Raw genomic sequence first — 24,918 nt, 5'->3', positions numbered from 1 at the left:
GGCACAGCCGGTATTTGAGGCTGCCTGGTCGTGCCTGTATTACAGTAATACCGGCAATACAATTGCAGGTGTTTTTTTTAGTATAAACGGAGTTTACTCTGCAATACCAGCACCGGCCAGTAGGGGTCACTGTGTGTGGAGAGAGGCAGGGATGGGAAGTTACAGCATATCCCTCCCTGCCTCTCTCTACTACTCAATGTTCCGTGGGGGAGCAGCTACACAGCATAGAGAGCAGTTCTACAGCTCAGGTAAGTGAGGGATGGGGGTAGAGGCAGCAGGGAGACATGGAGACACATACACTAGGGGACACTGAGACAGCAGTGGACGCTGAGACACATGGGGATGCTGTGAAGCATAGGGACATTGGGAGACATTGGGACACGGAGACACTAGGGACACAGTGTCCCCATGTCTCCCAGCTAGTGTCCTCTGTGTCCCCATGTCTCTCAGTGTGCCTAGTGTCCCCACATGTCTCAGTGTCTACGTGTCTCCAGGTGTCTGTCTCCCAGTCAGTGTCCCCATGTCTCCCAGTGTCTGTGTTCCGATATCTCTGTGTCCCCAAATGTTTCAGGGTCCCCAAGTCTCCCAGTGTCCCCATGTCTGTATCCACAAGTTCCACCATGTCTCCCAGTGTCTCAGTGACCCCATGTCTCATTGTGTCCTCTAGTATCCTAGTGACATGGGGACACACTGAGACATGGGTACACTGGGAGACTAGCGGACTGGGCGACATGGGGACACTGACACTGTGATACATAGGGTGACTTGCGAGACTGAGACACTGGGAGACAGGGAGATACTAGGAGCAATCCATCTATACAGCAGAATCAAACTGTGAGTAGTTTGTTGGTGATTTTACAGAATTTTCTCTTATGTCACTACTTGTGATTTACATCATGTGATGCCACGCATAACTAATTATACAAATGATTAAGGCTGATATTTTTTTCCAAGAAAGGTGGCAACCCTAACTACTCTTCACATACTCTTGCTTAACCCCTTAAGGACACATGCCATGTGTGACATGTCATGATTCCCTTCTATTCCAGAAGTTTGGTCCTTAAGGGGTTATTAAAGGAACACTATAGGGTCAGGAACACAATCATATATTTCTGACCCTATTATGTTAAAACCACCATCTAGCCCCCTGACCCCATCCTGCCTCCCTAAATATAGTAAAATCCTACTTGTATTCAAGTCTGCAGCTGCTGGCTCTGCCTCTGAACTACCTCTGTCTGCTGGCATCATCAGAAGTGGTGGTCTGAGCCAATCACAATGGCCCTGGCCAATCAGCATCTCCTCATAAAGATACATACTAATCAATATGCGTCTCTGTGAGGAAGTTCAGTGCCTGCATGCAGAGGGCAGAGACACTGAATGGCAGTGCTGCACATTAGGTAGTACTGCCCCAGGAAGCACCTCTAGCAGCCATGTAAGGAGTGGCCAGTGGAGTTATTTTCTCTGAAAAAAACAGTGTTTACTGCAAAAAGCCTTAAGGGAATGATTCTACTTACCAGAACAAATACAATAATCTGTAGTTGTTCTGGGGACTATTGTGTCCCTTTAAGTTTGGAAGCTTAAGAGGGATGTATGGGAACAAAACTTCTGTGGACTGGCTGACAATAAAATGAATTTAGGTAATTCTCTAACACTGTGGCATGTCCCCTTTCTTCTACACTCACTACATACACCTTTTCTCTGCCCCAGACTATATACCAGGAACTTCTGCCTGCTAGTAAGAAGGTAAGGAGACAAGTGGACATGTGAGTGCTAGCGGACAGGCCTTAGAAAGCGTGGAGTAGGCGCATCATTTGATGCATTTATGTCAAGCTCAGGGTGCTGTCTGCCTAGTATGCCCTTAGTTGGACAGCCTACATGATTGGCAGGCAGCCTGACATGCATTCATGCCAGGCTGGCCTTCCAATTCTTCGGACAAACATGCCCCCTTTTTGGGCATGTTCACCCCTTTTGGCAGGTCTGGTCACGTTATTCGCGCCAGTGGCACACCTTTTACCTTGCCCATTGACTTCCTGCTTCACTGGACACTGCTGTTTGGGGGTATGGATTTACTTGAAAGATGAAAGCATAAATTAGAGAGAGATTAGCATAGAGTATGCGTTTTCGTATAGCTGCATCCTTTGAGTTTCCCTCCGACACCATCTCCATTAGATACATGATGCTTGGGAGGTATGATTGTTTTAGTGTTTTTGGCCGAAAAGATTATGTAATTAGGCCCATCAGACAGCACTAGGCCCACTGGGCTTTTAATCTGGCCCTGGTCTAAACAAATGACCTCATGTCCTATGTATAGTCCTGTTTGTGAATAGATTGCCACACAATGGTTTGTATTGGCCCCGGATATATTTGTATAATGTTATCATATGCAGGACTAAGGGGGACAGGAAGATTGCACCCAGACCACTTTAATGAGCTAGATTGGATTGGGTGCCTATAGTGCTCCTTTAACCCCTTAACGCCGTTACGGCGTTCCATGCCGTCCCGCATTAAAAGGGCTTTAAAGCCGTTGCGGCGGCATGGAACGCCGTAACGGCTTTGAGCCCCTGGAGGAGAGGTGTACTCACCTCAGCCGCGATCCTCTTCTGGGGGGCTGCCTGACAGCCCAGGCAGCCCCCCTCTGGCAAATGAGGCCCCCGGGGGCCATGTGATCGCTCTCAAAGAGCGATCACATGGCCCCCTATAGCTGGCTATGGATCTGCCAGCAGGGGGGCTGTCTGAAATGTCAGACAGTCCCCCTGCTGGTGGGAAGTAATAAAAAAATTAAACAAGTGTAAAAATAAATTAAATATATATATATATATATATATATATATAGAATCCACATGAATTAGGCTGCTCTCCGGACTTAAAAGATTCAAATTTTATTTAAAGTTGATTAAAAATTGCGACCAACGTTTCGGTCCCCGCTTTGGATGAGTCGTTACCAAACATTTTCAGAGAAAAACCATTAATATGTTATAGAAGGAATAAAAGCCTTAAAGACATACTGGTACACACTGACCCCGTGGAAAGTTATTCCAAAGTGGACAAACACAATATAAGGGGATGCATACGTTGTTTAGGATGTGTAACGTGCGGACATATGATCGCAGCAAAAAAATTTAACCACCCCCACACGAACAAAGTTTACGATATAAGACATACCATCACTTGCAAAACCCCTTATGTGGTGTATAAACTGGTTTGTCCGTGCGGTTTACACTACGTGGGAAAAACGGAAACACCACTATGCGAGAGGATCAGGGGCCATCGATCCAGTATCAGGTTGGCGTACAGGGATGGACTAACAGACAAGCCTGTGGCACAGCACTTTCTGGAGAAGAAGCACCCGTTGGCAGCCCTTAGGTTCATTGGGATAGATCACATCCCTCCTCCCCGGAGAGGTGGTGATAGAGGCAGATTATTGCTTCAAAGAGAAGCGTTTTGGATCAACCAATTGAACACAGTGTCACCTTTGGGACTGAATGAAAGTATTACCTACCACTCTTTTTTGTAGGAATAGCCAGCAAGCCAATATAAATTTTAACCATTTTTTTTATAAAAAATTAATATAATCATGTAATTTTTTACTTATATGTATTAATGTGTATAATATATACAGCAAGCACTATGGTAGCACTTTAGTTGAATGTTGTTCACTATAGCATTAATTTAATAATTATTTTTGTGCACATGGCACTTTTTATTAATAATAGCTACTTGGGTGGCACTTTAACTATACACAATTAAATAATGGATGGATTTGAGAATATATATACATCTTAAGCACTCTATGATTGTGTTCCCCTCACTGTGATTTCTAAAATGGGAACATATGGTTGAATTCATTCAGTAGTCACTGATGTTTACACATCACTATGGTAACCGGAGACTCCGGTCACTCACGAAGTTACGCACGTATGATTACGTAATGGGAGGCGGGGCACGTTAAGAGGTGCGCGCGCATACCCGGAAGTGCACTCGGTGATGGCGATTTCGGCGGTAAACACTTTGGTGAGTTATTTTCTTAATTAGTAATGGTATATAAGGCCAGTATTTGTGTTGTAATGTATTGTCCTGTTGAAAATTGACCCTGAAGAAGGTCCCGAGCGGGGACCGAAACGTTGGTCGCAATTTTTAATCAACTTTAAATAAAATTTGAATCTTTTAAGTCCGGAGAGCAGCCTAATTCATGTGGATTCTATCTGATTTGGAGCTTTGGTCTGGCGCCCGGCATTGGCTTCAGATAAACGTGAGTGCTGGGGATTTCAAGTATTTTTTGTAAATTTGTGGGAGAGTGGGGCTCTACCTCCCTACCCTATATGCACCCGTCTGCAGTGCTATTTTTTAAAGCACTTTAACTTACAATAGCAAATTGAGCTACTATAATATTGTCAATAATATACCATTGACCTTGTTAAAGTTTCTGTGTATACTAAAACTTTTTACTTGGTAATATGGATGAATTCCTGGTGCAAGCTGGCACCTATACAGATCATGCAGAAACACTACAATTTACTCCAGAAGAGGCGTCCCAAATTCTATGGGAAGAAACTGGTCAAGAATTGCCTAATCACACGACATCCAGAGATGTGTACTTTAAACTGTTACGGTTACATAAGAGGAGTGTAGATCTGGACCTGCATGGTCTGTTTTTATCAGATTATTTCAAGGCTAAAATGATACCGCGTGGATTCAGGTTATTAAATATACCGACAATTGGCAGACTTAAAGCAACGGTATGCAGAGACTGGACCCATGTTCTAAATAAAGCCTCCTTAGACTTGATGCTTATAACAATCAAGGATGTTAAATCCGATCTTGCAGAAGTTAAACAGCAAATTGCAACATTGGAGATAGAACAAGCGGTTCTATTGGCTTCAGCAGATGGGGTAAAGCTACAGCAACAACTTAAAATGGAATTGCTCAAATATAAAAACGAATTGGTCAGGTTTAAGAAGCAGAAGTTCGAGATGGTCCAACAGGATTATAAGGACCATCGAGTGTATAGATGGTTATCGGGTGACCGTCCACCAAGACCTAGGAGGTTCCGTAGAAAGATTGTCCGCCCCAAAGTTCCGACAATAGATGTCACTTCGGGAGAATCTATGTCAGAGACCGACAACCCTAATGATACATCGGCTTTTTTAGGCCAGACCGGGACGGGAACAGTTACCCGCAGCAGGGTCAGAAGCGAAGAGGGTACAGGAACAGGAGAGGGCGCAAGGCCAGACATGGCACGGAGAGGAAAACCCCCCCATCGGAAGTAAGTCCCGTTTTCAATCTTTCGGACAGACAATTGAATGACATAGAGATGAAGATCTTGAGCAAGGGACTATCATATGTCCCAACCAGCACGGCGAATTCCTTTAAATGGAGCACCGAACTATTTCAGTTTGGTAGAAACATGAGGCTCAAGGAATTTTTTCACAATATCCACAAAAATAAGCCAATGCCAAAGCCAGGGGTCGTAGAGAAATTTAAAGCCAAGTCTACGTTCGACCCACAGACCAATAAACCATCCATTAAGACATTTTTAGCCACTACATCTAAGATGACACAGGAAGTAATATCCAAACGACACAATAAAAAACATAATATCAGCAAGAAGGAGCGACAACTGCTCGACAGTCTGGCTAAAGACCGCAATATAGTGATCCGTTCGGCGGACAAAGGCGGTGGGGTGGTCCTAATGAATTATAGGGACTACGCGGAGGACCTCAACCACCAACTCCAAGATTGTAACACGTATCTCCCCTTGATGGGAGACCCTACTGTAGAGATCCAAAGGAAGATTTCTGATGCTATTGACATGGGCCTTAGAGCTGGATATATCAGTCAAGATCTACATAAATTCTTGAATAAACAACACCCACGGACTCCGATTATATACAGTATACCCAAAATCCACAAGAGCATGCACAAACCCCCAGGCCGCCCCATTGTGTCCGCTATAGGGGGCATTTTGGAGCCCATAGCACAGTGGTTAGACCATATGTTCAAGGGACCTGTAGAGGAGTTAGACACCTGCATCAAAGACACGCAGAACCTTTTGGACAAAATGAAATCTTTGGAATTTGGAGATCAACCTCCCATATTCATCACCATGGACGTCACAAGTCTATATACGGTAATCCCTCACACAGATGGCATTGAAGCCATGCGACAAGTATTATGCAACTCTACTGCCTACCAAGGCCCTATGATCGAATTTACATTGGAACTTTTAGCCTTGGTTTTGTACAATAACTATTTTAGATTTGAAGATCGGTGGTATTTGCAGGTGGCGGGGACATCGATGGGGTCAGCCATGGCCCCCATGTACGCTAACGCGTATATGTATATATATGAGCAGACATACATTTTGACCCCCTACAAGGACAACATTATTGGTTACTACCGCTTCATAGATGACCTATTGATAATCTGGAGAGGCAGTCAAAGTGAAGCATATACAATGATAGACGAGCTTAACTTGCTTCAAACCCCCATTAAATTCACAGCCAAGGTCAGTGAAGTCAGTGTACAATACTTGGATTTAGAACTTTCATTTCAATCAAAGGAGATACAATACACTTTATTTTCGAAACCAACGGATCGCAACACTTTGTTACATGCGGATAGCGCACATCCAGTCCCTCTGAAGAAATCAATTCCTAAAGCGCAATTCCAAAGGGTCATTCGCAACAATTCTGATGACAACAAAGCTGAATTACAACTACAAACCATGACTGAAAAGTTCTTGGATAGAGGGTATGACCGTCGGGAGTTGGAACAGGCACTGTTGAAAGCTAAAATGGCTCCGGTGCGAACCACAAAGGATCCCACACAGAGGATGATATTCCCCATGACGTTTCATAATACCTCGAGTGAAGTGACAGCGATAGTCAAGGAGAATTGGAGGATGGTTGCTTTGGATGAGTCGTTACCAAACATTTTCAGAGAAAAACCATTAATATGTTATAGAAGGAATAAAAGCCTTAAAGACATACTGGTACACACTGACCCCGTGGAAAGTTATTCCAAAGTGGACAAACACAATATAAGGGGATGCATACGTTGTTTAGGATGTGTAACGTGCGGACATATGATCGCAGCAAAAAAATTTAACCACCCCCACACGAACAAAGTTTACGATATAAGACATACCATCACTTGCAAAACCCCTTATGTGGTGTATAAACTGGTTTGTCCGTGCGGTTTACACTACGTGGGAAAAACGGAAACACCACTATGCGAGAGGATCAGGGGCCATCGATCCAGTATCAGGTTGGCGTACAGGGATGGACTAACAGACAAGCCTGTGGCACAGCACTTTCTGGAGAAGAAGCACCCGTTGGCAGCCCTTAGGTTCATTGGGATAGACCACATCCCTCCTCCCCGGAGAGGTGGTGATAGAGGCAGATTATTGCTTCAAAGAGAAGCGTTTTGGATCAACCAATTGAACACAGTGTCACCTTTGGGACTGAATGAAAGTATTACCTACCACTCTTTTTTGTAGGAATAGCCAGCAAGCCAATATAAATTTTAACCATTTTTTTTATAAAAAATTAATATAATCATGTAATTTTTTACTTATATGTATTAATGTGTATAATATATACAGCAAGCACTATGGTAGCACTTTAGTTGAATGTTGTTCACTATAGCATTAATTTAATAATTATTTTTGTGCACATGGCACTTTTTATTAATAATAGCTACTTGGGTGGCACTTTAACTATACACAATTAAATAATGGATGGATTTGAGAATATATATACATCTTAAGCACTCTATGATTGTGTTCCCCTCACTGTGATTTCTAAAATGGGAACATATGGTTGAATTCATTCAGTAGTCACTGATGTTTACACATCACTATGGTAACCGGAGACTCCGGTCACTCACGAAGTTACGCACGTATGATTACGTAATGGGAGGCGGGGCACGTTAAGAGGTGCGCGCGCATACCCGGAAGTGCACTCGGTGATGGCGATTTCGGCGGTAAACACTTTGGTGAGTTATTTTCTTAATTAGTAATGGTATATAAGGCCAGTATTTGTGTTGTAATGTATTGTCCTGTTGAAAATTGACCCTGAAGAAGGTCCCGAGCGGGGACCGAAACGTTGGTCGCAATTTTTAATCAACTTTAAATAAAATTTGAATCTTTTAAGTCCGGAGAGCAGCCTAATTCATGTGGATTCTATCTGATTTGGAGCTTTGGTCTGGCGCCCGGCATTGGCTTCAGATAAACGTGAGTGCTGGGGATTTCAAGTATTTTTTATATATATATATATATATAATATGTATATATAATATATATACATATTATATATATGTAACGTCATACAAAGTGTATTTTAATATTAATATAAGTATATATTAATATTAAAATACACTTAGAATGACGTTACATATATATAATATGTATATATATATTATTTATATAATAGATGTACATATATATATTATATATAAATACGTATAATTAAAATAATAAATAAATAAAATAAATAAATAAAATATTGAAACAAAATTTAATATAAATTATATATGCATATGTAATTTCATTCTAACTGTATTTTGTTATTAATATATACATATCGGTAACAAAATACACTCAGAATGACATTCTATATATCTATCTATCTATATATAAAATACAAATAACCGCAAATATATTTATATATATATATAAATACATATAATTACATAAAAGATTACATTAGTATACACGTAGAATTTAAATACATATAAATAATATGTATATATATTATATATATAATATATATACATATTATATATATGTAACGTCATACAAAGTGTATTTTAATATTAATATAAGTATATATTAATATTAAAATACACTTAGAATGACGTTACATATATATAATATGTATATATATATTATTTATATAATAGATGTACATATATATATTATATATAAATACGTATAATTAAAATAATAAATAAATAAAATAAATAAATAAAATATTGAAACAAAATTTAATATAAATTATATATGCATATGTAATTTCATTCTAACTGTATTTTGTTATTAATATATACATATCGGTAACAAAATACACTCAGAATGACATTCTATATATATATCTATCTATATATAAAATACAAATAACCGCAAATATATTTATATATATATATAAATACATATAATTACATAAAAGATTACATTAGTATACACGTAGAATTTAAATACCTATAAATGCATATATAATAAAATTCTATGTGTATATTTAAATAATCTTTTAACATAATTAGGTGATTTGATTAATTAAAATTTGATTGACATGCCTGACAACACAGGGAGAAAGTGCAGAGAATTTAATTCGCAAGCACTATATTTGACCCTGTAACTCTCAAAGACACCATAAAACCTGTACATAGGGGGTACTGTTTTACTCGGGAGACTTCGCTGAACTCAAATATTAGTGTTTCAAACTGGTAAATTGTATTACAACGATGATATTTTAAGTAAAAGTGACGTTTTTTGCATTTTTTACAAACGAACTGCACTTTTATCGTCTATATTATTGTTGTAATATGTTTTACTGTTTTAAAACACTAATATTTGTGTTTAGTTAAGTCTCCCGAGAATAACAGTACCCCCCATGTACAGGTTTTATGGTGTTTTGGAAAGTTAGAGAGTCACATATAAGGCTTGCATTTCATTTTTTCACATTGAAATTTGCCAGATTGGTTATGTTGCCTTTGAGAGCGTATGGTAGCCCAGGAATGAGAATTACCCCCATGATGGCATACCATTTGCAAAAGTAGACAACCCAAGGTATTGCAAGTGGGGTATGTCCAGTCTTTCTTAGTAGCCACTTAGTCACAAACACTGGCCAAATATTAGTTTTTTGCTTTTTTTCACACAAAAACAAATACGAACACTAGTGTTTGTGACTAAGTGGCTACTAAAAAGACTAAACATACCCCACTTTCAATACCTTGGCTTGTCTACTTTTCCAAATGCTATGCCATTATGGGGGTAATTCTCATTCCTGGGCTACCACACCATCTCAAAGGTAACATTACTAATCTGGAAAATTTCAATTTGAAAATGGAATGTTCTATATTTGACCCTATAACTTTCCAAAACAACATAAAACCTGTTAATGGGGGGTACTGTTGTACTCGTGAGACATCGCTGATTACAAATATGTGCATTTTTTTTGCAGTAAAACCTAACAGTATTATGACATTCACAGTTAAAATGTCAGACGGAAATGCAAATTTAAAAAAAAATCTTATTTTCTCACATTTTTTTTTTATTTTATTCATAATAAATTATGTTCCATATATGAATAGTTAATGATAAATTAAAGGCCTGTTTCTCCTGAACAAAATGATATATAATAAGTGTGGGTGCATATAATTTGAAAGAGGGGAACTACGGGTGAACAGACATATAGCGCAAATTCCAGTTTTTGTTTACGTTTTGTTTTGATCAGAACGTGCACTATTGACTCCGTCCTGAAGGGGTTAAAACTCACAGATTGTGTGTCTCTGTGTCAGAGTGTGTGTCTCTGTGTCAGAGTGTGTGTCTCTGTGTCAGAGTGTGTGTCTCTGTGTCAGAGTGTGTGTCTCTGTGTCAGAGTGTGTGTCTCTGTGTCAGAGTGTGTGTCTCTGTGTCAGAGTGTGTGTCTCTGTGTCAGAGTGTGTGTCTCTGTGTCAGAGTGTGTGTCTCTGTGTCAGAGTGTGTGTCTCTGTGTCAGAGTGTGTGTCTCTGTGTCAGAGTGTGTGTCTCTGTGTCAGAGTGTGTGTCTCTGTGTCAGAGTGTGTGTCTCTGTGTCAGAGTGTGTGTCTCTGTGTCAGAGTGTGTGTCTCTGTGTCAGAGTGTGTGTCTCTGTGTCAGAGTGTGTGTCTCTGTGTCTGAGTGTGTGTCTCTGTGTCTGAGTGTGTGTCTCTGTGTCTGAGTGTGTGTCTCTGTGTCTGAGTGTGTGTCTCTGTGTCTGAGTGTGTGTCTCTGTGTCTGAGTGTGTGTCTCTGTGTCTGAGTGTGTGTCTCTGTGTCTGAGTGTGTGTCTCTGTGTCTGAGTGTGTGTCTCTGTGTCTGAGTGTGTGTCTCTGTGTCTGAGTGTGTGTCTCTGTGTCAGAGTGTGTGTCTCTGTGTCAGAGTGTGTGTCTCTGTGTCAGAGTGTGTGTCTCTGTGTCAGAGTGTGTGTCTCTGTGTCAGAGTGTGTGTCTCTGTGTCAGAGTGTGTGTCTCTGTGTCAGAGTGTGTGTCTCTGTGTCAGAGTGTGTGTCTCTGTGTCAGAGTGTGTGTCTCTGTGTCAGAGTGTGTGTCTCTGTGTCAGAGTGTGTGTCTCTGTGTCAGAGTGTGTGTCTCTGTGTCTGAGTGTGTGTCTCTGTGTCTGAGTGTGTGTCTCTGTGTCTGAGTGTGTGTCTCTGTGTCTGAGTGTGTGTCTCTGTGTCTGAGTGTGTGTCTCTGTGTCTGAGTGTGTGTCTCTGTGTCTGAGTGTGTGTCTCTGTGTCTGAGTGTGTGTCTCTGTGTCTGAGTGTGTGTCTCTGTGTCTGAGTGTGTGTCTCTGTGTCTGAGTGTGTGTCTCTGTGTCTGAGTGTGTGTCTCTGTGTCTGAGTGTGTGTCTCTGTGTCTGAGTGTGTGTCTCTGTGTCTGAGTGTGTGTCTCTGTGTCTGAGTGTGTGTCTCTGTGTCTGAGTGTGTGTCTCTGTGTCTGAGTGTGTGTCTCTGTGTCTGAGTGTGTGTCTCTGTGTCAGAGTGTGTGTCTCTGTGTCAGAGTGTGTATCTCTGTGTCAGAGTGTGTATCTCTGTGTCAGAGTGTGTATCTCTGTGTCAGAGTGTGTATCTCTGTGTCAGAGTGTGTATCTGTGTCAATGTGTTTCTCTGTGTCAGAGTGTGGGGTCCTGCAGATGCTGGCTGAGGCTGCTGGGAGTGTGGGTGTGGAGCTGTCTCTCCCACTCTCTGTGTATAGAGAGCCTGGAGCTCCTTCAGGTAGCAGTAAAGCAGGCTATAGAGACATTTACAGCGTGCTGTCTGCCGGCTTTCATACAGTGATTTCATTCCCGCGCGGCTCCCTCTCACCGTGGGAGGAGGTGACTGGCCGTGACACGATGAGGCTCAGTTTCGCCGCCGCTGGCAGTTTGACCCTACACGGCTCCCTTAGCCCGCCCGGCTCCCCGCTTCATGTCTGTTACCATGGTAACCGCCAGCGCGCTAACTGTCAATCTCCGCGCCGTATTGTGGGCGGAGTCCATCTGTGAAGGGGCGGGGCTTCAACAGACTGATTACTCATAGGGAGGAGCTAGGCTAGATAACGGCTTCTTTCATAGACATATATCCATATGTCTATGGCTTCTGTAACTGCAAGTGGGCGTGGCTAGAGTGGTGGTGGGTGTGGTTTTGGAGTGGAGGCGGCATGATTGGCGCGGGGAGGTAAACAGTGCAGTGAGTGATCTCAGGGGAGAGCGGCCGGTGTGCGGACACTGTATCCCGGGGGACATCCACGGAGAAGGACTGGCTGTACCCAGGTCAGGTATGTACGGAGTGCGCACATGGAGCAGCTGTGCAGGGAAACCCGACATGGAGCGATGACTTAGCAGCAGCGATCCGGCGTCATTTCTAATGTTGGACTACATGTTCCATGATGCTCAGTCAGGCTACAAGCTGGATGGGAATCATGGGAAATGTAGTCCGAATCAGCTGATTGGGCTAGACTAGAGCATGAATGGATGAATGTAAGAATGAATGAAAGAAAGAATGAATGAGGGAAATAATGAATAAATGAAAGAACGAATTAGGTAAATAATGAATAAATGAAAGAACGAATTAGGTAAATAATGAATAAATGAAAGAACGAATTAGGTAAATAATGAATAAATGAAAGAACGAATTAGGTAAATAATGAATAAATGAAAGAATGAATGAGGGAAATAATGAATAAATGAAAGAATGAATGAGGGAAATAATGAATGAATGAGGGAAATAATGAATAAATGAAAGAATGATGGAAGGAATGAATAAATGAAAGAATGAATGAAGGAATTAATAAATGAAAGAATGAAGGAAGGAATTAATAAATGAAAGAATGAAGGAAGGAATGAATGAGGGAAATAATGAATAAATGAAGGAAGGAGTGAATGAATGAGGGAAAGCATGAATAAATTAATGAATAAATGAAGGAAAGAAGGAATGGATAAATAAAAGAATGAATGAAGGAAGGAATGGATAAATGGAAGAATGAATGAAGGAATGAATTAATAAATGAAAGAATGAAGGAAGGAATGAATAAATGAATTAATTAATAAATGAAGGAAGGAGTGAATGAATGAGGGAAAGCATGAATAAATGAATGAATAAATGAAAGAATGAAGGAAGGAATGAATAAATGAAAGAAGGAAGGAATGGATAAATAAAAGAATGAATGGATCGAAGAATGAATGAAGGAATGAATTAATAAATGAATGAAGGAAGGAATGAATGAATAAATGAAGGAAGGAATGAATGAATGAATGAATTAGGGAAAAATATAACTCTTAATGCCTTTCTACCCTTTATCTGTGTTACTCTCGCAGTGATGTAAAGGGACAATATAGGAATCTGAACAAGTTTAGCTTAATGAAGCAGTTTGGTGTATAGATCATGCACCTGCAGTCTCACTGCTCAATTTTCACTTTATTTATGCAGCCCTAGCCACACCTCCTTGCATGTAACCTGTACAGCCTTCCTAAATACTTCCTGTAAAGAGAGATCAAATGTTTAAACTTCCTTTATTGCACGGTCTTTTTAATTTAGAAATTCTTATTTTCTGCTCTGATAATAGCCTTCCAGACCCCGCAGAAGCCTCCTGTGTGTGTTTAAAGTGCAGAGCTCGAGATAAAAACTTCTCAACTGAGTTAAGATCTGATTGAAAATGAAACAATTTTTTCATGTTGTCTTTGTCAGCCAGTGGAGGTGTGGCTAGGACTGCATAAATAGAAACAAAACTGATTTAACTCCAAAATGGCAGTTCGACTGCAGGTGCACGATCTATACACCCAAGTTGCTTCATTAAGCTAAAGCCCCCTTTTCTATTTTAATGAAAGTTGAAGAAAAATGTTTTTTGTAGCTGTACAGTCTGTATTGTGACCTGACTATGAATTTAAAAAAAAAAAAAAAAAATGAATAACTTTCACTTTTGCACTATAACGTTTTAAATCTCACAAATCTAAATGTAAGAAATTTGTGTAACTAACTTGTAGTTTTTAAACATGATTGCCTTCTTTAACCCCTTAAGGACCAAACTTCTGGAATAAAAGGGAATCATGACATGTCACACATGTCATGTGTCCTTAAGGGGTTAAAGTTCCCTAAATCCGGTTTAATTATTTCTTTTTTTTTTTTTTTTTTTTTTTTTTTCATCAAATCAGGAAATGCAAAAAGAGACTGAAATGAACCAACATCGCCCTGGATTTCAGTGCTGCCTACCAATCAGGTGAGTGCAGAATTTATGACTGCTGAATTTTATCCATGACTTTTTAAAAGTAATATTAGACCTATTTTTATTCCCTGTCCATCAAAATTCTGAATGTGTTCTGATCGCCGTGGAAACCAACAGAATCTTCCTACTTATTTACCCACATTTTGCACATAACACCTTGTGGTTTATTAAATAAATTGGAATATGTGCAAATTATAGGTCAAACAGCTTTATATAGGAAAAAGCCAATTCGACTGGTTTGATCTAAACCTTGAAATTCTCTTTTCAATTCTCCCAGTCCCTGGTTTAGTCCAATAAAGCCACTAGTGTACTGAACTATCACTAATAGTGCTATCTAGGATCAGATCTGATGAAGGCACTTGGTGACATTCCATCACTCTCCAATCTCTGATTCTTGCTTTTCTAGGGATGTGTCTTGTGAAAATGAGTTGGAGGAACTTATGCACCAGATTGACATTATGGTGAATAGCAAGAAGGTGGAATGGGAGCAGCAAGTCATTGTCCTAGAGCAAAGAATCCAGGCCCAGGATAAGGAGCTATCTGAAGCGAGAAACGCGTTGGATGAAAAGACATGTGAGGTATTTAAAAGCCACATACCTCTTTAAATTGCTATGATCAAAGTAACATTTTGCAGCAAACCTCATTTAATTCTATTCAGTAAACATTCCTATATTTTATTTTTAAAGTCTGTATGTTTTTCTTGGCTCTAAAAGTTTGTGTTATATCATGGTTATTGTGTCCTTGCTGCTGAGTGTCTCTCTGTCAAATACTTATTACCCCACCCCCATGCCAAATATCTCCTAGCCCCCCTTCACATTATAGATATACTCAATCAGCACTTTGTCCATTACAGAGAGCGATGCCCACAACCTCCTTTTGACAGATATACACTCCACTGGCCTCTTACCTGTGACAGATAGCTATACTCCCATGGCCTCTATCCTGTGACAGATGGCTATACTCCCATGGCCTCTATCCTGTGACAGATAGCTATACTCCCATGGCCTCTATCCTGTCCCATGGCCTCTATCCTGTGACAGATAGCTATACTCCCATGGCCTCTATCCTGTGACAGATAGCTATACTCCCATGGCCTCCATCCTGTGACAGATAGCTATACTCCCATGGCCACCATCCTGTGACAGATAGCTATACTCCCGCAGCCTCTTTCCTGTGACAGATAGCTATACTCCCATGGCCACCATCCTGTGACAGATAGCTATACTCCCTCAGCCTCTTTCCTGTGACAGATAGCTATACTCCCATGGCCTCTTTCCTGTGACAGATAGCTATACTCCCATGGCCACCATCCTGTGACAGATAGCTATACTCCCATGGCCTCCATCCTGTGACAGATAGCTATACTCCCTCAGCCTCTTTCCTGTGACAGATAGCTATACTCCCATGGCCTCTTTCCTGTGACGGATAGCTATACTCCCATGGTCTCTTTCCTGTGATGGATAGCTATACTCCCATGGTCTCTTTCCTGTGACAGATAGCTATACTCCCTCGGTCTCTATCCTGTGACAGATAGCTATACTCCCGCAGCCTCTTTCCTGTGACAGATAGCTATACTCCCATGGCCACCATCCTGTGACAGATAGCTATACTCCCTCAGCCTCTTTCCTGTGACAGATAGCTATACTCCCATGGCCTCTTTCCTGTGACAGATAGCTATACTCCCATGGCCACCATCCTGTGACAGATAGCTATACTCCCATGGCCTCCATCCTGTGACAGATAGCTATACTCCCTCAGCCTCTTTCCTGTGACAGATAGCTATACTCCCATGGCCTCTTTCCTGTGACGGATAGCTATACTCCCATGGTCTCTTTCCTGTGATGGATAGCTATACTCCCATGGTCTCTTTCCTGTGACGGATAGCTATACTCCCATGGTCTCTTTCCTGTGACAGATAGTTATACTCCCTCGGTCTCTATCCTGTGACAGATAGCTATACTCCCATGGCCTCCATCCTGTGACAGATAGCTATACTCCCATGGCCACCATCCTGTGACAGATAGCTATACTCCCTCAGCCTCTTTCCTGTGACAGATAGCTATACTCCCTCGATCTCTATCCTGTGACAGATAGCTATACTCCCTCGGTCTCTATCCTGTGACAGATAGCTATACTCCCTCGGTCTCTATCCTGTGACAGATAGCTATACTCCCATGGCCTCTATCCAGTGACAGATAGCTATACTCCCTCGGTCTCTTTCCTGTGACAGATAGCTATACTCTCATGGTCTCTTTCCTGTGACGGATAGCTATACTCCCTCGGTCTCTATCTTGTGACAGATAGCTATACTCTCATGGCCTCTATCCAGTGACTGATAGCTATACTCCCATGGCCTCTATCCTGTGACAGATAGCTATACTCCCTCGGCCTCTATCCTGTGACAGATAACTATACTCCCATGGCCTCTATCCTGTGACAGATGGCTATACTCCCTCGGCCTCTATCCTGTGACAGATGGCTATATCCTGGCCTCTATCCTGTGACAGATAGCTATACTCCCATGGCCTCTATCCTGTGACAGATAGCTATACTCCCATGGCCTCTATCCTGTGACAGATAGCTATACTCCCATGGCCTCTATCCTGTGACAGCTATATTTTCATGGATTCTTTCCTATGAAAATTTGCAGGAGGGTTCAGTTACTTTAGGCTCTAATCCTGGCAGTGTTGAATATGTGAATATTTCACTACATCTGTAATTAATGGCTGACATGCATACATCACATAGCAGTATATGGACAAATAACTTTGATACATGGACATTGATAAACCAAGTAAAAAATAGATATGTTTGTTTTCCCTGAATGTGTGTTTTAGATTAAAATGCTCTGCAAGAAGCTGGAACAAGCAGATCACGCTGAACGTGAAAAGGTGCAGAAATATGAGAAGCAACTACAAGCATTGAAATACCAGGTAGGCCCTTTTGTTTCATTATTATCTGTTAGATTTTTTTATTGCTATTCCCACTAATTCTGCTGTGCTGCTGTCTGATAATCTACAGAATATGTGACCTGTCTAAATTTAGGTTCTATATAGAAAAGGCTGGACGTGAGTCATTGGCCAGTAATCGGGTCATTTTCTTCTAATGGTGCTCAGCCAACTGTATGTTCCCCTTCTGTGCATAGACCACAGTTATACCTGTGATGGACAGATAGGTAATAGAAATTATGGCCAAATTGATATCCAGCAGCGGTAGCTCCCGACAATAGAAGGTATGAAGTTGGGACGGCGGGCGTGTGAACATGCCAGTAACACGTGTCTTGTGTCATTGGTGATGCTCAAAGGGGAAGGCCAAAAATGGAGGTTATCAGCCTGCTTGCTGTTGGCATCTGTAGACACCAGGCAACAAAGTTGAGACAGCAGGACAGACCCCTCCCCCCAATCCACCATTTTGTTTGTGTGTGTGTGTGTGTATATGTAAGCATATACACACACACACACACACACACACACACACACACACACACACACACACACACACACGTTTTGTTATTTTGCTTTGCTCTGAGGTTGTTACAGACAAGATTTGGGGGTTATGGAAATATTTATTGAATTGTTATGCCCTCTGCCAGCTGTGGTTGCACATCTTTTATGGTTTTACCTATTCATTAAAGGTTAGACTTATATGTCACTGTACTACAGCAGCTCTGCTTGTGGCACTTTCACAATTGACCCTATTTTCATACAATTCATATTTGTTTTGTACAATATTCTCTTTGTAGTGAAAAACGTGGAATGGACACAGGCCGTTTTCTTGGTCCTGGCAGTGCCAATCACATGTAGGTGTATGGTGTTGTTAAAACTATAACATTATGTTTTACGTTACGCACTAGGGGAAATTCTGTAAGCTTGGTGACAAGTTGTGGGATGGCAGGAATTGGAGACAGAAATCCGTTCCATTTTAGATGGGATATTACTATTCAGAGAATCTACACCCATCATTACCAGCATGGTAGTATCGGGTATTTATCTGATCTTGTCTTTTACTTGGTTGCGTCTGGTCTAAAATTCTTGAAGTCTCTGCTAGACTGGACATCTGCTTAGTTAGGCCTCAATGTAATAAACTTTTCAAATGGATCTGTTAGAAAAACCTTTACTCCAAATGAATCATCTATCAAAATCCCCATAGACTTTAACCCCTTAAGGACCAAACTTCTGGAATAAAAGGGAATCATGACATAGTTAAAGGTGACTTTTCTTGATGAGTCATTTGGAAAGTATTTCTAACCGTATTGAATCATTTGGAACGTTTTCTTCTTTCTGGACTCCCAGTTTTGTGGATTTTTTGGCAGCATTAGAATGTCCCCACATGAGGCACGAGATTATTCAGTTCCTTGTGGGTGCTCTTTGGAAAGCGTTTTAATAACTCCCTGATTTGGGCTTTGTATCCCTGAAGAGGGTATTTGTCCAATTTTTTAGTAATATATTTGACGTGTAAATGCCCGTTTCCTTTAGCGATGCAATTTCTGAGAGTTCTTGATCACTATTGATTCACCCTTGTTTGAAGGTCATGTTTTTCTTGTTTATTATATCGTTTAAATCATTGCTTTTCAAATGTAAGAGGTTGTGTGGTTACAATGGCTGCAATTCTCAGATCGGAGCTTTTGATTAAGCTGTCTGGTTTGGTGTTTCTTCCTGGGGTGTAACATTTCTGCTGTCTTTTTCTTGTATCACTTTCCAGGTAATTGTGTAGTGTTTTGTAGTAATTTGCCGTGTATTCTGCATAATCACATCTTTTTATTTAATCTTTGTCTAGTTTGAAAAATATTATCACTGCTTCCTAACTAACAATTGCTAAAGTACTAAATGTCAGAATTTAGTGACTAAAAATCACTAAACTATATGACTACAGTGTATCTGGACTTTTTTTTTTCTAATTTTGCAGTTCTGTTTTTGATTCACTAAAATTAGTTATGTAGGAGACTTGGTAAAAAATTGTTATGCATTATTTTTCCGAATTAAATTCCTGTCAACCAATACAGAACAAATCATTTCTAAATCTTGGAATTGAGCCACATGTACAAATTGCCACGGGTAAAACAACTCGTAATTGATTCATTCAACAGCTACCAGGAATCTTATTTGGATGAACCGGCTTAAACTATTTTGCACAAGTCTAGTATTTAGTAAATGTTTCCTCTGATTTCCCCAGCATTAATACATCTTGAGTCATTCTTCACTTCTGGACTCGTATAAAGTCTGGGGCTTGGAGAAGAAAAATGACCTGATCTGCAGTGCAAAATGCTGCAGGCCAGCTACAGAGCACATGTGCTTTTTTTAAATGATGCTCATCACTTGCGTTCTGCAGTAATTGCCAGTAATCTGCCATATGCTTTACTGCCACTAGATGGCGCTCTGATATAACATTCAACATGCGGCAACACTATTTGATTAACTATTCTGTTTATTTATAATAATTTAGAATACAACATATCTAAAACGTACAATTAAAAACTGCTAGAAGTTTCAGATGTTAAGTAGTAAAATAGATTGTTTTGAGGTTCTTGGTTTCAATAATATAATGGCTTTCTGTGCTGTTACAAAATATTCCCTAGTTTAAACCTTGTCTTTAGCAACATTCTCCCAATTTTCAGTAGCTATTCATTTCTCCCATGTATATCTTCTGATTGTGTTATCATTCCAGTGAATTTCTGCTGAAGTGTGAATCAAGGTAACACTGCCAGTTAGATTTAAAAGAAAATTAGAGGGGCACTGTAAGGATGACGACCACTGTTTTAGAATGATTTGACACAAACCAGGGTCCCTGTGGTCCTGATCCTCTTCACAAATATCACTAAACTGTAGGTCCCCCTTCTGCATTAGTAAATGTTGACCATATATGGATAAAGTAAGTTTTTAGTAAAGTTTTGTCTACATCAAGTTATGTCAGCTGACGGTCCTCATTTAACGAAGTTCAATCAAAATTGATTGGCGCTGTAACCACTACCACGGGCTGTGATGGTTAGCGTGCGTTTTTAAAAGTATTATTGGAAATACTATTGGCTCATCTATTTTTTTTTATTCAAACAAGCTCATTCACTTCAAGACAAAATTATTGTGCACTGTTGCCCATGTTGATTGATTGAGACAAACCGCTAGAAATATTCTAATCTGTTTTGTGACTTTTTATAGCTCTGTAAATTGAAAAAAAGCTATGAAAAGCTCAGTTTCTGCAACTCAAAGAATCCGCGGGATAAAAATGCCGAGCCATGTCCAGGGGCCAAGGCGAGTCAAACTGAGATCCAGTGGTTAATGCAGAAGCTTGAGGTAAGAGTGACATTAACTTAATGAGCTGTACATTCATGTATTTTACCTACAGCTAAAAATAGCTTTTTGTATACGTACTTTCTATATTTTCACTTTGGTCCGCACTGCTTTGTCACTGAAACAACATATCACTTGTAATATATGATGCTATAGGTACATTATACCCCAGGCTGTTTAAAGCTGCCACTTTTTTGTTTTAAATTCTCTGTTGGTATAGCATACCTTGCCCTCCTTTCACAACCAGTGCTTACTGTGTAAAGTAATTTAACCTGCACTATGCTGCACGTGTGAGTGAAACATGGAAACATAGAATGTGACGGCAGATAAGAACCATTCGGCCCATCTAGTCTGCCCAATTTTCTAAATACTTTCATTAGTCCCTGGCCTTATCTTATAGTTAGGATAGCTTTATGCCTATCCCACGCATGCTTAAACTCATTTACTGTGTTAACCTCTACCACTTCAGCTGGAGGGCTACTCCATGCATCCACTACCCTCTCAGTAAAGTAATACTTCCTGGTATTATTTATCACTGTGTGAGTGTACAGCACTGTGTGAGTGTACAGCCATACTAGGAATGGCTAAATGTGCATGGTATTTATTTCTTTAGATTAATCCTGTGTTTTGTTTATTTTTTTTTTTTTATTACCCCTTGCTTCACTAGCAATCAGGGCCACCATCAGTAATTTTGGGGCCCTAACACTGGGGGCCCGCCTCCAAGCCTGCCCCCAAATCATGCCCACAGGAATACACAAACACACGCACTGGTACGAAAAGGACACGGACACACACACATACTGAAATAGACATAGACACATACTAACATACAAACATACTGACAGACATACAGACAGACATAAACAGACCGACAGACACACATATTGACAGACATATACATACATGAAATTATACAGACATACACACAGACAGACAGACACATACCGATATACATACATACAGATATACATACACACAGACAGACACATACTGACATACATACAGATATATAGATACAGACATACAAACACACATAGCTAATTTTTCTTACTGCTTTTTTTTTTTTTGCTGGGGCTGATGGGAGTTGGCGTGGCTCTCCTGTCCTCACGGCCTGGCTGTGTCTCCCTTCCCGCCAGCGCGAACTGTGCTTGGAGGAAAGGACCGGACGTCACTTCCTCCTAGTAGTACTTGTGGCTGCAATTTTTTAAAGGGGCCCGGTTGTGTTATTGCACGGCCGCAGCGCTGACTGGGAAGATATAGGGCCCATCAGGTGGCCCTAAATGCAACCCGATGGGCCCAATCAGGGTGCGGACCCAGTGCAAGTGTACCGGCGGCAGTTCCGCTGCTATGCGTGGGGCCCGGCCACCGGGCACATGACAACCATCATGGTTGTCACCCCCTGATGGTGGCCCTGCTAGCAGTAACAAGGCAGACGGAATAAGGCTCCTTACACGGGTGTAACAGTCCTATATTAATGTTTTATTGAAGTAAAATATTGGAGAAGAAAAAAATAAAATATATATGACATCCCTCTGAATTTCTCTTGTTTGCTACAAACCTGCAATCACTGTAAGAATCAGGAAGTAACTGACATTTGGCAGCCTGGTCTGCGCACTCTGCGTGTTTAGACGTAATTCAGTAGCCAAGGAATGTCATTGGCCGTTTCAACTAATGAATTATGTCCATAAAAAAATGATGTAATTAATGTGCATAGTGAATTTCAGCTTTAGTGAAATCTGTTCGGTGGGTCAGCGAGCCTCGAATAAGTGGCAAACTATTCTAAAACAGCTTGACTTTTAACAGTGGGCCAGAGCCAGAATACTCCTAGCACCATAACCACTACAACAGGCTTTAGTGATTTTTCTGCTTAGAGTGTCGTGTACAAACATTGGCTTACTACACTGAACAAAATTATAAATGCAACACTTTTGTTTTTGCCACCATTTTTCATGAGCTGAACTCAAAGATCTAAGACTTTTTCCATGTACACAAAAGGCCTATTTCTCTCAAATATTGTTCACAAATCTGTCTAAATCTGTGTTAGTGAGCACTTATCCTTTGCCGAGATAATCCATCCACCTCACAGGTGTGGCATATCAAGATGCTGATTAGACAGCATGATTATTGCACAGGTGTGCCTTAGGCTGGCCACAATAAAAGGCCACTCTAAAAAGTTTTGTGTTTATAATTTTGTTCAGTGTACATGAACCAGTATTGCCTTTCACGCATAGCTTGCTTCAAGACGTTGCTATAATTGTTATATTAAAACTAAAGCATTTTCCCCCGGAGATAATGAAACGTTTACGTTTCAATTTAACCACAGAAATGGGTCTTCCCCAACTGTAACAAGTCAGGTAAAAAGCGTTGTAAATATACACTGACCTGGGAGCGTTCACTATTACTGTGTAAATGTCAGCCGTCCAGTCTGTTGAAGCCTGGGGTTCATATACACAGGGATTCATTCCCGTCAGGCCACAGAGAGCACACAAATTCACGTACTTAAAGCAAAGACATTGTATGTTCTTATTAAGCATTCTGTGTTTATTTCTGCTGATGATAAGTGGCCTCTGAGATTTAAGACCTGTTGTGCCTACATTTTTATTGAATAGATTTAGTGAGGGCAATTTCACCCCATTATACTTTCAGATTGCAATCACTTCATCCACTCATAAGGATTTTTGATGGTGACTAAAAGAGGCGCTGGAATAGCTGGGTTTCTCAAAAGGTGTGGGGGGGAGGGGGGAAGTGAAAAGATGGCAATTCTAAATAAATAAATGTTGCATAGATCAAGTTATTTCATGGAGGATAGATGTATCTGTGCAAATAGCCTTACGGCCTCCTACTGTAATTGTGTAGGAATTACAGGGTGCCTTCAACGTCATTGTAACGGATCACCTGGCACCCCGACTTGGTACCTCCGTTAAAAGATGCTCCTAGCGCTTCCAGAGGACTCCAAGCACTCCACCAGACACCATAATCACCGAATCCAAGAAACCTTTAAATTCTCCCAAGCGTATGAATGCTGTAGACCATTGAATAGGAACCATACGAATAGGCTTGTACCCCTAGCAGTCAACTGGAACAGCATACAATAAATCCTTCCCCCAATAATGAGACGACACATCACTTTGAGGTTAAAACAGGAACTCTGGACTGTCTCATCCAGCCTGGCTTTTATTACACTAATCCACATACAGGCCACACCCAGGGGGAGGCATAAAATAACCAATCACATACATGGTTCAGCCCACACATCCCCTCCCCTCAGATAACATTAAACTCAATTATCCGGTACACTTTTTCAGCCAAGTTCTGGATGTACCCCAAAACCCGGGGGTACACCTTTAAATCCAGCATCGCTGGATAGCCCTTATTCAGGGGGACAACATATCCAAAATTCAAGTAATTCGGATGAATGGTTCGTGAGATATGGGGTTCCAAAGATTTGACCGACCGCATGGGTAAAGTATCCGAAAACAGTTCCATGCATTTTGGCCCTGCGGTCGGTCACAAACAAGGGAATGAAAACAGGCGAATTGCCTGTGTTATAGAGCCTGGAGAGGGTTTGAATGAATTCCCTTGTTTATGGGGCTCTTTCTACCGAACGGCGGGTCATTCGGTAGTTTCCATACGAATTTCTGGAAGTATGGAGGTCTCAGCGGTGTTTGCCTAGTCAAGTGTCCGATTTTAGTTCCAGACACTCGACGGCAAAACACCGCTGTTCGGTAGTTTAAGATGGCCGCCGCCACGTGTTTGTTTCCTGAATGGCGGCCACCCAGAGGACACAGAACACATTACATGATTGCCAATTACCCGTTTGCAACATTGTTGCAAACGGTAATTGGAGGCACACTCATTCCTGGGTGGTCTGGTTGTTCGGTAGTTTCACTCAATATACTTGTCAGGGTACCTGAGGTCTCTACCTCTAAGGGAGGTAGAGACTTGATGGTTTATCCGTCCAGGCGAGCTGTTTCCTCCGTTCCTCGCGGTTCATCCAGCCACTTAAACACCGGCCGCGAGGAATCCACGTTCTTTTCTAGCAGGACGCTCAATACGTGACGTCATGACGCTATCACGAGCGACCTGTCACTCAAGTGTCCGATATCCAATCGGCACTTGTCAGAGGCGTGCTTACCATCCGGAGCCAGGGTATTTAAGCTTACTTCTCTCTTCAGCTCATTGCCCTGTCGTGGTTC

The 24,918-nt window shown here is 41.1% G+C and overlaps 1 protein-coding gene across 1 annotated transcript in view; it reads left to right on the top strand.

The window, feature by feature from the left end:
* Positions 1–12,395: 12,395 nt before the first annotated feature.
* The window catches only part of DEUP1 (deuterosome assembly protein 1), a 62,245-nt gene continuing 49,722 nt past the window's right edge, over positions 12,396–24,918 (top strand). Inside the window, exons 1-5 of the mRNA XM_063444949.1 lie at positions 12,396–12,494; positions 14,368–14,432; positions 14,845–15,016; positions 17,276–17,371; positions 20,591–20,725. Of these exons, the coding sequence (XP_063301019.1) occupies positions 14,371–14,432; positions 14,845–15,016; positions 17,276–17,371; positions 20,591–20,725 (465 nt within the window). The 5' untranslated portion in view covers positions 12,396–12,494; positions 14,368–14,370. The remainder of the gene's footprint in view (positions 12,495–14,367; positions 14,433–14,844; positions 15,017–17,275; positions 17,372–20,590; positions 20,726–24,918) is intronic.

Source organism: Pelobates fuscus, chromosome 1 (assembly GCF_036172605.1).
Source record: "Pelobates fuscus isolate aPelFus1 chromosome 1, aPelFus1.pri, whole genome shotgun sequence".
Classification (NCBI taxonomy): Eukaryota; Metazoa; Chordata; class Amphibia; order Anura; family Pelobatidae; genus Pelobates; species Pelobates fuscus.
The sequence above is the reverse complement of the archived record's forward strand: the minus strand, read 5'-3'. Positions and strand labels throughout refer to the sequence as shown.